The sequence below is a fragment of the Synchiropus splendidus genome, chromosome 15 (genome assembly GCF_027744825.2).
Source record: "Synchiropus splendidus isolate RoL2022-P1 chromosome 15, RoL_Sspl_1.0, whole genome shotgun sequence".
Taxonomy (NCBI): Eukaryota; Metazoa; Chordata; class Actinopteri; order Syngnathiformes; family Callionymidae; genus Synchiropus; species Synchiropus splendidus.
The window spans coordinates 12,479,459-12,498,382 of NC_071348.1; the positions used below are offsets into that span (position 1 = coordinate 12,479,459).

Sequence of the window (18,924 nt, forward strand, 5' to 3'; positions counted from 1 at the left end):
AACAACTTTATGGAACCATGGTTACTGCATTTAACCCTGGATTTATTCCAATTTTTCCCATTTTTCACTGTTTGTGAAATATGCATCTGAATAAACATATTTTGGTAGCTCTTGACACATCTGCGACATACTATTTTACATACATTTTTGAGAGATTAAATACGTAAAATAAGTACATGTACACGAGTACTTAACACATGTCTTGCTTGCGTCAGGAACAGGCGTTTAATATAATTATGAGGTTATGATTATTATTATGAGGCTGCTTGTCCCGAAAAGAATCAGTGGAACATGTCTTTTTAAACTGCAATAGTTCACACACAAAGAATATACTTCCCCAACAAGTATGAGCTTTATTTGTCAAGTATTTGTAAGCATGCAAAACTTGTTCCAACCATGATGCATCAAAGTTCAGCAAAGGCAATATTAGCACCACTACAAGGACACGTAAATAAACTCAAATGACAAACAACTGAAAAAAAAATATCTATTCACAGTGTGCTGATTGAAAGATCTAAATCTACGGAAAGCGTCGCAGTCCAAAACAAAGGTTGCGCGTTCGGTTCGGCGCGCTCCTCTGTTTACTTGTCATGATGATGTGAGACGGATGCAGCAAGCTAGCTAGCCTAGCTGGAGTTAACCATGAGATCGGCGAGTCGTGGAGATGCGGACCTCTGTGAGCAGGGGGCTTAATGGTGGACCCCCAACCAACTTTAATGTCGCGGAAGCTGCTACTATGCTGTAACGTTGATCCTTGCTTCAACTATTGCTAACAATGCTAAGCTACATGCTCGCCTGGGTCCAGTCGGTTCATGTTTCGACGTGATTTGATATGGCAGAAAGCAAACCCGAGAACGATCGTAACTCGGCTGATGTCTACCTCCCCAAAACTCATTTTCATAAATAAGTTCGTGTATGAGGCAGCGTACTTATCGGAGGTAAACCGTTACTAGCGAAATTCTGGCCTGACATGGAGCCAGTTCTCCGCGAGAGCCCCGCTGGTTCCGGGGAGTCCGATGCGGGGGATTGGAGGGAGGTTATCCCCGGGGAGGACGACGAAGTCAAGGCCCTTGAAAGCGGTACAAGTCGGCTCTTGGTGCAGGAAGACACTCGTGTAGACGGAGAAGTAGCGAAGGAGGACAACTCGGGGGAAGAGACACAAAGTCAATATGAAGAGGAGCTGGACCCCCGAATTCAGGTAAAGCTAATGTACTATAACACTTTCCTGTTTAGGCCTCACTATATACTCTATAGTTTTACAGATCAACTTTATTCGCTGTCAGAGACAAAACAGATACTAAGCAACTTGTTTTGCAGGCCGTGGCATGATCCCTCATAGATCATATTCGAGAAAAATGTTCAGTGAACTTTAGCAATGTCCATTTGTTCAGAAAGAAAAAGTATAATAGACGGTCTTCGGTCTCTATTTCTTGTCTTGGCAAGCATACATTGGTGAATGCCTGAGCCAATCCCGGCTGGCCCACAAAGATGCTGGACCAGCACAGAATCCATCCTGGACTCACTTTTTATTATATCAAATCTGTGTAGGAGAACTTGAACTCTCAATGTCAGTGCTTGTACTAAAATCAAGAAACCAACCCAACAACGCTCTCCTGGTATAACGTGACCAGTGAGGACAAATGCTACAGATACTGTAAGTTACACCTGCATTACACTGTAATTGATCTAATGCCGTCCTGTTTCTATGCACTTTTAGGAAGAGTGCCCCCCATCCAACTCATCGATCACTAGCTCCAGTGTCTAGTATTTTCTGTGTTTCATCTTACTGAAACACATGTAAATGGAGGCTTAAAGACAGTGTTCCTGTGTTATACTTTCAAATTTCTTCCCACACTCAGTTTCATTCAGAGAAATTCATTTCGATTGCTGTGGTTTCTTCCCCCTCACATCCCACGTTGTCTCTCAGTTAGATTGCACAGTAATTAGAACACATCTGTCTTCGGGGGTTTTCTTAATAGGATAATTAAGCTAGAATTTTATTGTTTCTCCAGGAGGAATTGGAGCACCTGAATGAAGCCAGTGTGGAAATCAACCAATTGGAACTCCAGTTAAATGTAAGTGAAACATCCATTCTTTTGACTGTGAAAAGCTTGAATTCTTGTGGTGAGATATTCTTTATGACCACTCTGGAAAAATACCACTCTAGAGTTGCCTTGATAAATTATTAGGTGTTAGGCAGCACCGGAGTTGAAATAACAACAATGCTCACCCACTTACATTTTTTTGACGTGCACCAAGCTTGTGCAGCCAAACGATTCAAAGCATTTCAAACTTGTATATTCCTTCTTACAAAATTGTAGCCAATGTATTAATAACCTGCTGAGCAACTTCAATGGCACATCAACATTCTCCAACTTTACTGCCTGCATGCTGCCTATCACAGGTTGATCAATCCAGTAAACTATGAACATGCGCAGAACCAACTCACTGGTCATCACAATATAAAAAACCCTTGTTGTTCACTTTCCCAAAGATTCTGAAGTTGATTGAACTTCATTCAAATGTCATGATGTGCGGCACCTACTAATGCAGTGCGTTCCATGTGTGTTGGTGTTGTCACATGTGTATTATGGGACTGCATGTGTGCTCAAGCCCAATGGTCTGAAGCAGACTCAGAAAGGCTTCTGGGCGTCTGCTTTGCTTGTGAAGTTGGCAGATGCAGTTGGAACTCTGGTGAGGAGCCCCAGTGTCATGTTGAGTGGGAGATTTCCTTTTTATGACAGACTAAATTCCATGATTTACCCAATTAGGCACCATGGGTTTTTCAATGAAATATTTGATTCTTATGTCACTCTTTTAAAAGTCTGGCAACATGGCAACTGTTGAAGAAGTATTGATGACGTACCCATTGAACAACAGACAAAATGGAGGCAGCATTGTTGGAGGAGGTGATTGGTGAGGCTGTTAAATGTATCATGGCTGGAAGACAGAGAATTTCCACTATTGTTATGTCTTCTTTGTGTTTCGTTCGGATTCCAACACTGACCCCATGGATCCGCTGGTACTGCTCCATTTGGTCTATATTTGTAAGTTTCGTGGAAGGGTGCAGATGTACAGACGAAATGAAGGCAGAGCACAAACAGAAGGATTCGTCCGTATCCGGATCAGTATGTAACGTAGAGCATAAATGGGCCTTTATGCGTCTGCTATGTAACTACAACGGCCCTTGTCTCCTTGATCACTGGGGTAAACTTTAACAGAAACACCCCCACCAATATTGCTCAGACTGTCATAAACCGTGATCAGTAAAACAAAAAGACATTTTACTTTTTTGTTTTGTTTATTTATGCTAGTTTACATGGATAAATTATGCACAGGCAGAATTTTGCTTTTACACTTTTGAAGAGCTGTTTGTGAAGAAAGCACACATATAAGTAACAGCAATTATACTAAGCTGTGCCGAAGCTCTTTTTTTTTTACTGCAGGATGGACAATAAAGCTTGTCTTTCGAGTCTAGGATTAATGCACTATTGTCACATTTATTTGGGTGAGTCAAAATTGTCCATGGCAAATGTTCTGTCATTTGTAAAAAGCTTTAGTATTTGTGCGTCCTTCATCTGGATACTCATTCTGCTGCCTGACAATAGTACAGATATACAGTCAACAGAAACGTTTAAATCATAAATAACCAGAATATGGTTGTGATATGTTCATGTATCTAAGATGGTCATTAACCTTCTTTCTTTCTCTTTAATCACCTGTGGAAAGATCTGCCATATTATTTCAGCCTCAGACTGACATCTACTTTTTCTACTCATTCATGTACTCTCTTGCTGACAACCACTCACCATGGACCTTTGGGCTTCAGTCTGAAATAGAAAAGAACCCATTAGTCCAATGAACAGGGGTGAACGTCCCCTTCTTGACGAGTCTGATGACAATTTCTTGTAGTGAGGACATCAGCAGGATGTTTGAGCTTCTACTCGTTGCCAAGAAACTAGCTAGCTCAGGTTCATAAGATGGGAGCAGTCTTATTTTTGGTCTCATTTTAAAAGTGCCTCCAAAACCGGTGCACCTAGAAGTACATTTTATTTAAAATGTACTTTGGCACTTGCGCGGTAATAATTATGTACATGTACCCTTTGTCGAAAGCCAATTCAATTTGTGCCTGTGTTTCAGTACTTGTACTAGTATGTACTTATGGACTGTACTGCTACCAGATACATTTCATTGTGCATTTGTGTTTTTCACCACCAGGATGCCAGATCGGGGTATCGAAAAATTCTGACCGAGTCTGCAAGGAAGTTGAACGCCCAGAGTTCTCAACTTGGTAGCTGCATAGAGAAAGCAAGACCATATTATGAAGCACGTCGCCTTGCCAAAGAGGTGTGTGTGAAATATCGTGGCATCTTTATGGTTTACACACTTTGAACTCTCTCAAGGTTTCCTCCTACAATGCAAACGCAGTTTCACTCGACACACTGGCTTTGTGAAGAATTTTATATGCGGTTACCTGTTGTGTTTTTAAGTTTGGTTGGCAGTCCTTTTTGTGTTTTCCATGATATTTTAATTAGCTGGAAATATTTGTCATGTAAAAGTGCAATGCAATTGAAATCCCAGATTCTATCAATATTGCATTAATATTTGTATTTTTTTTACCCCGACCTTTATATTTAGTAGCAAATCAAGGAAAACTAGTTTTTGTTGGCTCATTACATGATGTCTTCTTTGTTGAATCATATATTGTGTCCTGATAACTTCTACTATTTACTTTTTTAATTTTATGACAACAACTAGTTTCTTGTCTTGTCAGTGTGAGAGACAGGATTGTTAGGTCTCAGTGCACTGAACGCTGATAATCATGTGTCTCTCAACTCCAAAATTCATGGTGTTCATTTCCTTCCTGCAGTCATCCATATAATTTAAGTTTCTGCCAGAGCTGCTGCCTTGGGATTTGAGAAGCATTGTACATTTTTTTGTTGCTAAAAGATCGTTCAGATGAATCTCTGAGCTACGTGGTCATGCTTAGAAAGCACAAGGACACTTCATGCAGAGTCATTCTAATGCTGGTAGAATAGCACTTTATTGAGACAGATCTTTTAATGAAACATGCATGACACAACTACATCTCTGAAATGTTCCGCTCCCTCTAGGCTCAGCAGGAGACTCAGAAGGCAGCGCTGAGCTACGAAAGAGCAGTTTCTATGCACACAGCTGCCAGGGAGATGGTCTATGTGGCGGAGCAGGGCCTGATGGCTGATGGCAAGAACACTCTGGATCCCACTTGGCAAGAGATGCTCAATCATGCTACTGCCAAGGTAACAACCTAAAGTAATGACACCCAAGGGTGGAGATGAGTCAGACGCTGAATGCATAGTAGTCTCGGATTTATGTCTGCCGGCAAAGTTGAGGGAAGAAAGTGACTTTACATTTAGTATGGTGGGAGGTTGATTAGTCATGCAAAAGTGTGGGTCGATATATGGTGGTATTATAGGTTTACAAGTCATTGGTGAAGGTTGGTTCGTGTTTTCAGCAGTGCTCAAAATCGCAACAGAACTAAGATAGTAGTGTATTTGTAGACAGAAGTCAGAGTCTCATGTCTCGTAGGTGTGAATCTCCCTCACCGGGGTTATCTTTGCCACAGGTGAATGAAGCAGAGGAAGAGCGACTCCGCAGTGAGCGAGAGCACATGCGAGTCACCCACGCCTGTCAGGAGGCTGAAGCTCGAGTTCAGATGCAGCAGAAGTCTCTCAAACGAGCCATCCTGAAATCCAAACCATATTTTGAACTCAAGGCACAGTTTAATCACATACTGGAGGTAATGCGAAAAACACCCACCCTCACACACTTTTCTTTGAATCTTGAGTCTTTGAATTAGCTCTTAAAAGTGTGTTTTCACTCACAGATTCATCGTGGTTCTCCTCCACTGGAGTTCATAACAATGTCTTTATTCAATCGGTTTTTAAGGAAATGTGAACTTGAAGCGCTTTTGTCTTGTTCATCAACCATTCCCGGAATAATTCAGAATCAAATGAAGTTATGACAGTGTGAAAGCGCTTCTCTGATAATTCATAAATGTAATCGCAATTAAGAAAAACATTATCGAAGGACCATTAATCGTAACGCAGCGTCTTGGGAATGGAAGAAAATGAGCCATGGCGGGGCGGGACTTTGGGTTTGGATAAAATTGTGATTGATTAATTGTATGCGACGGCACGAGAGCGTTACCACCTCAATGATAATTACAGCTTTTAGTGTTTCAGCTATTAATACAGATATTCTGTCACTATTCATTCAAGTAGCGTTTATTCACAGCATTTTGCTGGTTAAACGTTGCCATGAAAACAAGTTGTTTATCGTGGCCTCATGGTTGTTAAGATGCCTCCTATGTTATGGTAGACAATATGCAAGTAACATCCAACTTATGACCAAGATTGGTTCTGTCATACGTGATGCCACGCTGCTAAAAAAAAAAAAAAAAAAACATCTGCTGGCCGTGGTCCTAAATACAGGTGGACGTAAGTCGATCAGGTCTTAAGTTGGATGTTACTTGTAGAGGTCAATGATACCCTTTGAAATCTGGTTCGGGTCTGAGTTTGTGCTGAGGGTACATATATTAGATAATAGGCGTGGGACAATACATTTATTTGGCTACCTTGCATAATGTTATTATCCAAATAAGCATTGATATTTTTGTGAGTAAAATCTGGCATTTCAAACTTTCGAACATCCTCTCGTGTTTGTGGTACATTGACAAGTCTGTGGATCTACCTCCGCTACGTGTGCATACCAACCCCAAAATATGAGCCCATGTCCAGTGGAGTTTTCTGAAGCAGCCAAGATCCTAGTTCAGCGTTTCAAATAGATCAAACTCATGTCGATTTACCCCATATATAAACACAAACACATTCATTGTTGATGTTGGAGACTGTCTCCAGTATCGCATGGAAAAACAGGTCTGTGACAGAGCTGCTGTTTCAATACTGATTGGACCAATGCCTGTGTGACTTCCGTGAACTAGGTCTGAGCATTCAAGATAAAGAAACTATATCTATTTCCTCCACTCATCCTCCAAGTAACTGTAAAGCTATGTCAGGGGCTTGCCATTGATCAACCAGCTGAAGCCAGCAGATGGCAAACCACCTTAACTATAACAGCTCACCCTTCAAAAGAAACATGCTCAGAGGTGCAACCTGTTACAATCCCTTAATATTTGAGGCTTGTTTTTATTTCAAACTGAGTCAACTTCATCTAAATGTATTCCAAAGTTGCCACATCGCAGTGTTTACGCATTACTGAGGAGAAGGTGCTCATTATCGCTCTGAGGTTGTAGATGCTGGAGTAGCACCATCAGTTTTCTCGAGCGTGGTATTGTGGTGGAGAACGATCACTTTAATAGTTACGTCCGACACAGCCAGCGTCTTCTTCTGCTGCGTCTGTGTTGATGCAGGCTCTCAGTCACTGAAACAATTTAGCCCCAAATTTTTACTGGGGGATGTGGCACCGTATTATTGCGCAAAATTGCTTATGTACTTACAAAGGGTAATAGGTTTAATATTAATACTAAAACTTTGTTTTCACTGAAGCTCTTGTCAGATTGTGACATATTGGTGTTGAGATATTGATTGTATCGATAATGTTCAGCCCTTCCGAGAACGTTGACCAGTCACGGTCATAAAAAAGACACTATGATATTATATGATATGATACTATACTTCATGAAAAGTCTGTGAAGTCCTGTGAAATTCAGTCTAAATTGTCGTGAATAATTGAAGCAATCCTGCATTTTGTATTCTCTACACATTTTGTGATGCGTCATGATGCTAATATCTTGCAATATATTGATCATGGCAGTATTGCTGTGATATTGATACTATTATTAATATCCTGTACCACGCTTCATGTGTCTTATGATCACTCATCCGGGACTTTGGAAATCGCATGTAAAATTGACTCCGGCGATGTGACGGATGATAGATTTAACACTTGGCTGAGCATATGAATTAGCAGAGGAAGGCAAATTAAAGCCCCCTGATGTTATGACGTGTATTACAGGAATGTTCATGCTGGTTATACTGCGCACCAAAGCACAATATTATCTCCTCATCCACTTTTTACTGAGTTCATTAATGTTTCTCACCTAATTCTTTAAGGTTATCTGGAAAGCCAAACTGTGACTGGCAGGTTATAAATGCTCATGCGGCAAAATAGGCTGTGATATGACTTATAGATTTGCTAAAGGTCAGGCGTCTGATATTGTCGGGTTTGGCATTAAATCAATGTTGAAATGGATGCTGAAAAGGTGCTTCGTCCTCTGTGTGACTGCAGGAGCACAAGGCCAAAGTGCTGCAGCTGGAACAGAGCGTCGCCAAAGTGAAGACGCGCTACTCCATAGCCCTGCGAAACTTGGAGCAAATCAGCGAGCAGATCCATGCACAGAGGGCTGACGGGGGGCGGCTCCTGGTGTGCGGCGGGCGTAGCCCCCCTGTCGGAGCTGAGTCCGATATTAGCACTCAGGAAAGAGGCGGAGCCTGTGGCGGCGGTGGCACGAGGAAAGACAGGGTGGACGCCGCAAATCATCTGGTGGAGAGGTACACGGAGAAGGAGAACGAACGGGAAAGGGCGGGGTCGGATTCCCTTTCAGTCATTAGCCTGCAGACCATCGCTTCCGATCTGGAGAAATACGACTCCATTGAGCACCTCGGGGATCTCAGCGATGTCGGGAGTGTAACCGGGGACGACGGGGATAGAGAGAAAGGCATGGTGGACAGGAGGGACAGGCTCATGGAAGCAACCACCAAAGACCGGCAGCAGCAGTTCTTCAAGCACCACCACCGCAGCTTCAGCTTGTGATTCTCACTCGCTTTTCATGTCACATTAGAGCACCCGAACACAAGCAACAATGTTGGGTTAAGCCTGAATTTGTGTGGTCGGCTGGACGTTTGGTATCATATGAAGACTAACATTTAGAGTGATTTTTTTTTTTTGTCTTATTTCAATAGCTGGATGTCCACAAAACCTTTGGTTTAAAATATTATTGACCAAAATTAATAACCAATTTCATTTAAATTCCACAATAGGTAAATTTTGTGCATCTTATATTTTGCTTCCTGCAATGAGATGATTTCCAAAAGAGGGCTCCATCGTTGGGTCATGGTCAACAGTCACACACTGTTCTCATCAGTTGCAACACTGGATATAGTTTTGTTTCTAATTGTGAAGTTGTGGTTTCACAATTGTCTTCCTTGATGTTTACGACTCATCGAAAAAGTCAGTCACTCATACTTATGTTCCAACACTGAACAGGTTTATAGCCTTCAGTTCCCAACACTCCCAAGAACAGGAACTCCCACTTGAAGAACTCCTGCACCTGAAACAGTTTATGATGAGAAGTTTGTCGTTAAAGAGGAAATAATTTGGAAGAGACCAGTGTTTTCGTGGGATCTGGGAGTTCAAGTGTTTGCTCAACTGTCTCCACATGAAGGGAAAAATGACAAAGGTGGTTCTCTGGGTGCAAAAACGTCTCATTTCCTCGCGTCAAGCACAAGTGAACCTATCTTTTGAGAATTCCTTAACAGCTAGCTCATTGGCAATGATGTTAAGCACCTGAGCGCATGCACTCCAGTTAGTGTTTGTGACATGACTTGTTATTCAGTGCAAGTGGATTGTGACACTTGATTGCTTTCATGGCTGTATTTAGATAAAATGAAAATGTCATGGGTTTGGCCTGGTGCTTCACTTTCAAGTCTAAATGTTGCAATTATTTACAAGAAGATCAATGGAAACGAGAACTTGAAAAATGTGTTGTGATTTCATCTCCTGTTTACATTTGAACCTGAATTACACATAGAGAGATCGCTATTTAGAATCTGCCAGTTGGGTTAAAAACTTTGTATAAGAACTGTATAAGGACACATGTTCTCCAACCAGCTCCGTTTCTCATTTTTCATCAGAGACTCTGAATCGGGCTACTTGCAGTCAAGGTTGTTTTTTGTTTTGAACGAGGGCGCCTGAAATTCTGCCCTTTATTCAAACTATTTAACTTCTGAGGAGGATTTATCGTTCTTTACCAGACACTTGTGTTGAGTTTCTAACATTTTTTAAGCTGCATTCCTCAGTTAAAAAATGTAAAAATCTTTATCCAATTCCTACTTGCTGTTAGTTGAAGACATTTTTCACTGTAAATGTCTTCATCTCAACACAAGGTAGTTTACTCTGCAGGCATTTTCTCACCCAGACAAATTGTTTAATTTGAAGTCATGAGAATGAATTAAGCGAAACACTTCCACGTTCTTTATCCAGGTAAACAACATGCACTTTGGCGCTTACGAGGCATTAAAGTGAGCTCTGTTCGGCTTTTGACACTTGATTATCTCTCCTCAAAAAGTGTATTATTTGTATATTGTTTACATGTTGACAAAATGAATATCTGGAGGATTTTATTAATATCTTGTTTTATAATCTGCCCTGTCGTGATTTGATGTGTGCCTTGCCACAGAACAAATTCATTTTGAATTATTTAAAGTTTTACGTAGTTTAAAACGAATCCGTAGTTCTGAATAGAACAGTTAAAAGACCTTGAGTGTTTCTTCAGTATCGTTTTAGTGAGCTTGAGTGTCAAGCCGTACTTTGTTTTTTATCCTTCTGTTTTCTGATTTGTGTGTTTTGCTCATGCAACAATACATAATCTGTAAATGTGTGTAATTATGACATAGCTGGGGAAATATTGACATGTACAGCTGTGTGTTTTGGCTGATGTGACAGACTACTCACATATAATCATGTAGTGCTTCGGAGAAACGCCTTCCTTTGACTCTCTTGCCCTTTTTAAGGGTTGTTGTAACTCCATTTAATGTCAATACTGGAATCAATAAACTTGCATACTCCTTGACTTGACACAACTGGTCCCTTTTTTTTCCAGACTGCGGTGAAGAGATCTGACTGGCAGTTATGTTCTTGAGTAGTTGAATTGAGTTTTCTTGCCTTTGCCGATGGTGGTGAAGTGTAGGTCAGGGTTAAGAGATGACTAACATGTTGGTGAAATTGATTTCAAAAGCTGAGCCAACTTCTTTTAGGGGGAGGATGATCTGAAACTTCTTGTAGAAAATCTAGTTTCTTAATAAGAGAAAGCTGTTTGTTTATTTATTTATTTATTTATCTTGTATCACTCTTGGGGGTCACATCAACATTTGGCGTGAAACTTACTACTTTGGACCTGTTCAAGGTTTTTTGAGTGCAGAAATTCAAGCTACTAAGGGAGTGGTTATGTCCTCTACAGCCTTGCTTCAATAATTCAGCACACATAAATATGAAGCAGGATCTCAGAATAGATGCAGAACAGCAGCAGAAAATGGTGGACTTGCGAGTGATCTGCTGTGCAGATGACCGACAAACGAGGGGCTGCTGATTCTTGGAGCTTTAAGCTTCTCGGAGCTTTGAGTCAAGGCTCAGTGATGTAGTCGGTTAACACCAACCCGCCATATCAGCATCCGCTGCAGCCTCTGCTGTGGCACATCCTCATCATGCTATAAATGACTCAAACGTTTCCTTAAAATAATGACAATAATAATAGTAAAAAATGCGTTTAATGTGGCTGCAGCCCTGAGCGCGTTTTATCCAGAGGATGAGGTAAACAATTCAGATAAGCCTGTGCTAGAGCGAGGGGGGCTGTTACGCACGGTGCGTCTCCATCATGACGTCGGGAATTAGCTCCAGATCGCGGGGAGGGAGAGAAAAGAGGAGGGGACTCCAGCGAATCGTCGTTTAAGGGGATGCGTTTGTATATAGTGCATGTATGTATTGGGATTTTTTACGGATTCTATTCACATTTCTAACCTTTGCCTTGCAAAACGACGAGACGCCGCGGACAAGAGACATTTTGTTAATGTGAAACCCTGTTTACGCACGGGCAGCTTGCACATCTACAGCCATATTAAAAGAGCCATAACGCAAAAAATGCACATTTCTACCAAATATTAAAGCACTGGGAATTCGGGACCGGCTCCGACCCGGAGGATCTACTGTTGACTCGGAAGGAGCATCGTAACTAAACAGTAAGTGCACATGCTAATGCTAAATGCTACTACTTGTAATATAACACCTCTGCTTATAAATATCTTTCCTCTATTTTATGTATATTTATGATATCACTGCTCTGCCGCGAGCTGTCGTAAACTATTAACGAGTGGTTTCGTTGCGTTTACGTTCAACTCCCAGTGGTAATTTGCATTCAAAGCGATTCAATCATGTTTGTGTAGCTGTCATGTCACGGTTTGGGTTTTCGGTGGACGGGGGTTCAACTAGGTGAACGTGGTGGTGGACGACCGTCGGCCTTTCTCGGCAGGCCGTCGTGGTTTCCCTCGTCAGCCCATGACAAGTCGGTACCGGCAGCATACGGTTGGTGGCAGCCTCGCTGTGACCCTCACGTCTCAATCGTTCAGACTCAGTCGTGCTTGAAATCCAACATATGGCTCCTTCACCACGGACCCCGAGAGGAAGCGTGTGATTTACACCTATGTGCTGCCGGAATGGAGAGATGAGGAGTGTTATTATTACCAACTACAGAGCTGTTTGGGAACAGGGGGGGTGGGGGTGCTGTCCGTGGTGCTGAAACCCTAATTGAATTTAAAGCTTGAGGCTAGTTGATACCCCCCTCCGCCCCCTCCTCTTCCTCCTTCTGTCTGCCTCAGTCCCATTGCGGTGCTGATGGAGTTGAGGCAGCCTCAACGTTCACTCCCATACACCGCTTTCATCTGGCTCTGTGTGCGATTGCTGCTATTAATGACTCCTGCTGGGCTGTCCTTCTTTCTTCATGGTTTGCATTCCCACACATGCGGGACAAAAGAGCGCGCGCTCTCGCTCGCTATGGTGGTGTCTACCTCCTGCATGCATCTTGTCGGTGAACTCTAAAAATACACTGGATATTACTAATGAAGCATCCAGCAGAGTTTGTCTGTCTTCCGCCACTGAGCTTCGCAGCCATCTGCTTCTCTTTACTTTTGTTGTGCCCTACACACGCAATCGCCACCCATCTTCAGTCAGATCTTAAGTCAGATTTTGCCTGAGATGAGCGCTTCATCTCAAGTGGTAGGAAACAGTGGGGTGGCCTGAAGTTCTCGTATTTGGAAGGGAATTTCAATACCTCCTCCCTTTCTATATGGTCCAAGTAGGAACTGATTAGATAGAGGAGGCTTTTGATAGAGTATGAGGAGCTGGCAGCCCTGTGGAGGGTGGGTCACCCTGGAGGGGACTGCACAGCACGAAACCCTCCAAGAACATCATTGATGCAGCTGAAGATCAAAAGGGATGAGGCATGGACCCACGCAAGCTACCTTTACACAAGCTACCAGCTCACCCCTAGCTGGGTCGGCTGGCGGGTGTGTCTGATGTTGGAGGACCCCCATGTTACATCACTGGTGATACGTATGTCTGAAAGTGCGTATTCAGAACCATCACATTGAGCACATAACAAAAGTCAAGGCCGAAAATGACCTAAAATATTACTAGGTGATGCAAACATTAATATTTTTGTATGAAAACATGGAAGCATTTTGGTTATTTTTACCCCCCATTTACACAACGCCAAGGGCAGCTGATGTTTTCCTCTTGCAGTTTCATCTCAACATGTAGTACACTTCAAATGCTACTTTGTCCTCTGATTGTTATTCAAATATTATTTTAACACGGCCAACAAGCCTTGGCTGCCCATCACACTGTCGCTTGTTCAGCACTTTTCCTGCATTTTTTTTTCCAGATTGGAATCAACTCACAAGCGTTCTGGCAGCAAAAATACACAATATTTGGCAGAGATACACTCACGCTCCATTAATATACTGTGCGTGCCTTTCCCTCGACTAACTTGTATTGTGTGAAAAAAAAAGCCATCATTAACAATCTGTGACGGAAGAACAACTCGTACATCTCTGTCATGCAACAGTGATGAACCATATGAACTATTGATGTAGGGTTAAAATTACAGGCTGACTCATTGTATGATATAACATTTACACTTCATAATATAACCAGTGAAGTTGCTATCTCGACGCTTGTCCTCTACTGTCACTGCTTTCTCTCCGTTACCTTTGGCTGAGCGAAGGAGAAAATAACAGGCAGGATTGAGTGGTTAGAGAAGTGCAGCAGAAGTAAGAGTTAAAGAGACTTTGAGATTTCGGACTGACTAACATGCAGATTGTTTGTGATAACTGTATATAGAGAAAGAGGAGATTAGATATCTGCTGGGGTCTGGGGTGGCCTCATAAAGCAACATTAGTATTCAAAACTGCAAATGAGCGGCTATATATAGGTGGTTGTTGTTCGTACAGTGGTGTCAGATGCGTGTGTTTCCCTGCCTCCTAACTCTTGGAGGCTGTGCAGCTCCTGGGACGCACGACTTTCTGCTGCTTCGTGTTGCAGAAATGTGTAGTGTGGCCTGTCATTTCACCTTACCAGTGCTTACTGATATGATAGGACAGCGTTTTTATTTTCAGCCAAGAAAGTAAGTGCCTCTCTGGGTTTGTAGCAGGCGAGTGCAAGGGCGGTCAGGTGGTTTAAAACCAAGTTATCACTGTCATTAACCCACCTAACTTAGCAGCACACTGTACTTACTGTAGCGGTTATTATCGTGCTGTATTTCTTCCACCCAAACACATCATACGACCACGTTTTTTTTAATGCCAAAATGATTTCCACGCAAGAACATTTCTAGGTCACTTATATGAATTTGCGTCGACTCTCAATCAACCATGCTCAAGAGATTTGAATAGCCTGACTCCAGGCTGGATATTTTGGATATTTTTTTAAAACAGCACCTTTGTGTCTACGCAGCCAAAGAAGACTTTCTCAATCAAGGTTTTTTTTTTTTTCAACATCCGTGGCTAATCCAATTATGATGAAGCTGGGTACACATATTTTAAGATTTTTCTTGAGCAGGCCAAATGATAATTTTGGCATTTCGTGAGGACATTTGTAATGCTAATCCAGACATTTTGGTTTGTGAGAAAAAAAAAAAACATGAAATGAAATGCAAAATGGCGGGTCACGCCATGGCCTTGACACATTTTATTTCATCTCTTTTTAATAGCCATTTAAAGCATGACGCAGCATGTCCCATAATGCACCGCAACAATTCCCAGTCCCTCAAGTCCCAAAGTTTTTAATCCAAATATTTTCTATTCTGACTTCTATTAATGTCACTCCTTAGACTATGTTTTTGTCTTGGCTCTAAATATAGGGAGTTTGACTTAAATAATAAAGTAAAATAATAAAAATAATAAATCACCATGCTCCGCAGTGTCTCCTAAACTAGGTGGTGCTCTGGGCAATTGTGAGCTTGTGAGAATTGTGTTTTTGAGTTTTTAAAATTTTTAAACTGATGTATTTCCTGGTGATGCATTGACAAAAATATGTTTAAACATGTAGTATTTACCATGACTAATTAAAATATGGAAATGTCAAATGTATGTACATGTTTTTTGTGACACACAAACGATAGTGCTATTAGGAGCTTACAAATTCTTAAACATTTTATTCAGCAAAGCAACCTTTGAATACATAACACTAAGGTTGAATGAATGGAAAGAGATGTACTCAATTTTGTTGCCCACAAGAGTTATACTCCAACTGCAACTCCATTACAGTGACAAATACAAGAGAATTCAATATGAAATAGTTTGAGGTTTTAAAACTTATAATTGGTCTTTGTACTGTAGGTGATTTGTTGTTGGTGTTGCTGCTCTGTGACGTTAAGCTGTGGAGTCTTGTGAGAATCAATATCAGCTGGTTTGTTCTCCTTGGGAGCCGGAGGTGAGGCTCATTGGCAGCAGTGAGCAAGACCTCCTGTTACGGCCCCCGGCCTCCTGGTTTCTCTGAAGGCGTCAAGCCACCAGGTGTCAGAAGTTTCTTTGACTATCATATGCTCTTGCTTCAGCTCCTCCACCTGTCACCAACTGCCATAACTTACTGCGATGACTCCTGTAGTAGCGGTAGTAGTAGTATGCCTCATGACTTGGATATTTCCAGTTAGGCATCCTGGTTATGTCACACAGTGTTGGATTTCCAAGCCGGAAAATCCTTACTACCCCGAGTGTATGCAACCCAACATGGCTTCTAGAATGTAAACAGGAAGTCCAAGTTAATGATGGAAGAAACAGAGTACTCTTAATCCGGTGGGTTTTCTACTTGTGAATGAGCACATGCTTATTCAGCAGTAGCTTGTATATGGACAAGGCACGTGTGAGAATAGCTTTCCCGGGCTATCTTCTGTGTTAGCTGGAATGAACTTGGCTGTGACATCATTTCCAGCTCTGACTTCACACCTGTGAGGTAACTGGAATATAAGGGTCCAGCAACACGTGGGGCGTTTCGGTCAGGACACAAGAACACCCAGTTCTGTAAGCTTTATTTGTCATGGCCCCTCTCATCGTGCTTTTATTTTGTCAGTTACTTCCTGCTCCTGTGTGAGTTTTTTGTCTTCCTTGACAGTGTCGAGGGCGATCAGCAGCTGCAATGCCACTGATGAACCTCCACCTCTAAAGGAGAAGCTGGAACATTTTGGATATTTTTCCTTCATCGAACATGTACATTTTACTCCCAGGCTTGCTCTGTTTTTTTTTCCAAGTATATTCTAAAGTATGCTTTTCTTATTTCTGCATCACTTGTGCTCGACCTGTTGTCAGTAGGTTTTGGACCTTTTTGATGGCTCCCTCGATTTTGTTGCTCCGTTGGAGGCTTCCTTAGTTTCTCATTTTGGTCTTGGCTGTTTGTGTTGGTTCGTGTGCCTTTTCATGTCAACCTCTCAATACTTCCTGCTCTTGGCTTCTCCTCATTGTCCGGGCCATCTTATTATTGACCAACCAGGGGTCGTCTTCCAATGGGTTTGCTGCCCTCCTTTCCCTTTCTGGTATTTCTTCCTTTTCAAACACCTTCAGCGCTTCACATACTGAATCGAAGAATGTAAATAGCGCATTCACTTGCAGTTTAATGTAACGGTTGGCTGTTTGTATTGTGTCCAATGCAAATCTTGTGGCAAATACCTTGTTGAAATGACTGTGTAATGCCAACACCAGAAAAGCAACTCGGCATAAACAGACTTCTAAGTGTGTATATATTATGTCTCAGGCATTAACTGTGAGTTGCAACAGATGGGCTCTGCATTTTTATGGTTGTAAATGGTAAAACATAAACATATGCGGAAATGCCCGGTAGCCCTGCCTCAAGAAAATTGGTGAGCTGTATTGCAGGGGCGTTCCGGTCTGCAAAATGGTTATGTCCATTTGTGGCTGCAGCTGGATGATATTGAACTAGAAGACAAAACCTATAGATGGTTGATCTGTTCGCAAGAGAGCTTTAGTAGTGTTGATGTATGGTTGTTTCTATATGCAACTTTGAATTCTGTTATTCACCATCAACATCCTGTCCCTCCTCTTGCTACCGTGCTCCACTACCCTGGTTAGTGCAACAATATCTTATGTCCACATGTGGAGAGTTCACCGGCACAAGATTGATCTGCCCATTGACTCCGGCATTGCGTTTAAGCCCAGTTTCTCTGGTGACAAAAGAAGATCGATGTCATGATTTCTTTCACTGGCTCATGACCTTGACATTCGGAAGCAAATGAAGGATGAGTGTCCCTTATCATAGCCATGAGGTGGACATTTTTATTGCTTTGCCTCAAACCAGCAAGTCAAGTGTTGACTAATACTAACACTTTGTCATTGTTCTCTAATTTAAAATGCATCATTTTCTTAAATCATCAATCGATCAGGACTTCAGTCTGACACGTGTGCAGACAGATACATTCATGGCTACTTCTTTGTTCAGGTTGCAGACATGAGGCAGATTAATGCTGCTGTTAATACTTTTATTTCAGCGTTAATCCAGCCTTTGTTTATCTCCAGTCTATATGCCAAGTCTAAGCTGCGATGTGGGTTTATAACGCCATGGATGCACCTGCATCCATTCCCCTTCAGTGTGAAATGTGTTTAAACAGACTATTCTTTGCAAAAATATATCAGAATTAACTGGCAAACCTTGCCTAATGTATTGTCACTGAGGATTTTAAAATGATGCAAAGCTGGCTATCATCTAAGCCTGAGCTGCCTGTGCTGAAAATACAAATAGCCGCTGTGAAGAGTGGGCTTATGCTGCCAGGCAGGTTGAAAAGGGAGTTTTTTTTTTGCCAGAAAGTTGATACATCCATCTTAAAAGTGTAACCCTTGTCTCCTGTTGTGTTCTTTCCCTTTATATACTTCTCCAATACCTGTGTCCCTCCTCCCTGTTTGCTCATCTCTCCTTTCTCTTGCAGATCCAGAGATGGCACGGCTATTGTTTTTGACTATTCTCTGCGCGCTTCCACCTCTTGTTGTGCCCATACATAATTCATCGACTGGAGGTAATTTGTGTGTCGTGATGATCTGTGTGTGTGTGTGTGTGTGAGGTGCTCGCCTTAATGGACAGAAGTTACTCTGCAGAGCTTTGTAAGTGACCCCAATAAAAAGCTCTAAAGCGTGTAGAGTGCAAGGCGCCGGTGTACTTTACAGTATATCAGGTTGCACTTATATTATCCACAGTGTCTGCAGGGAGAGCTTCCTCTCATCATTTTGCTTCTCTTTTCTAGGCTGTGCCATAATTCGGCCTCCTAGAGACGGCGGGATCCGCTACAGAGGCCTGACACAAGAGCAGGTACAGTGAGTGATGTTAATGCACCTTCTCTGATCTTCACACGAGTCACCTGACCCACGGTGGGCTCAAAGGATTCTCAACTCAATTAATCTGAAATTGAGAAGATGAAATGTCACAATGTGTTTGTCACTGAAATAGATGCATACATTACTTAAAGATCCTGTGTGTCATCAAAGAGCAGACCTTTATGTGTCACAGGTTTGAGCCACATGAGGTCAGTGCGAACTGTGTGTTTAGTGAAATGTCAACTGATGAGTTACAATTCTTAAAAATATATATTTTTTT

General features: G+C 42.0%; 2 protein-coding genes across 4 annotated transcripts in view; both read left to right on the top strand.

Moving 5' to 3' along the window:
• Nucleotides 1-552: 552 nt before the first annotated feature.
• Nucleotides 553-10,845, top strand: sh3bp5la (SH3-binding domain protein 5-like, a). Its single transcript, XM_053844069.1, has 6 exons — nucleotides 553-1,198; nucleotides 2,013-2,075; nucleotides 4,219-4,347; nucleotides 5,115-5,279; nucleotides 5,606-5,779; nucleotides 8,290-10,845. The coding sequence occupies exons 1-6, from the start codon at nucleotides 971-973 to the stop codon at nucleotides 8,812-8,814; spliced, it is 1,284 nt and encodes a 427-aa protein (XP_053700044.1). The 5' UTR covers nucleotides 553-970; the 3' UTR covers nucleotides 8,815-10,845.
• Nucleotides 10,846-11,671: 826 nt separating this feature from the next.
• The window catches only part of gabbr1a (gamma-aminobutyric acid (GABA) B receptor, 1a), a 98,505-nt gene continuing 91,252 nt past the window's right edge, over nucleotides 11,672-18,924 (top strand). For all 3 annotated transcript variants that reach the window (XM_053887227.1, XM_053887228.1, XM_053887229.1), the window contains exons 1-3: nucleotides 11,672-12,014; nucleotides 18,263-18,349; nucleotides 18,575-18,639. In XM_053887227.1, the coding sequence (XP_053743202.1) occupies nucleotides 18,271-18,349; nucleotides 18,575-18,639 (144 nt within the window). In that variant the 5' untranslated portion in view covers nucleotides 11,672-12,014; nucleotides 18,263-18,270. The remainder of the gene's footprint in view (nucleotides 12,015-18,262; nucleotides 18,350-18,574; nucleotides 18,640-18,924) is intronic.

What these genes read in the sequence shown, in the direction of transcription:
- sh3bp5la (XM_053844069.1), top strand. Translation starts at nt 971, where the DNA reads ATGGAGCCAGTTCTCCGCGAGAGCCCCGCTGGTTCCGGGGAGTCCGAT. An exon ending in AATTGGAACTCCAGTTAAAT is followed by an intron (nt 2,076 to 4,218) that starts GTAAGTGAAACA and finishes TTTCACCACCAG; the next exon opens with GATGCCAGATCGGGGTATCG. An exon ending in AGTTTAATCACATACTGGAG is followed by an intron (nt 5,780 to 8,289) that starts GTAATGCGAAAA and finishes GTGTGACTGCAG; the next exon opens with GAGCACAAGGCCAAAGTGCT.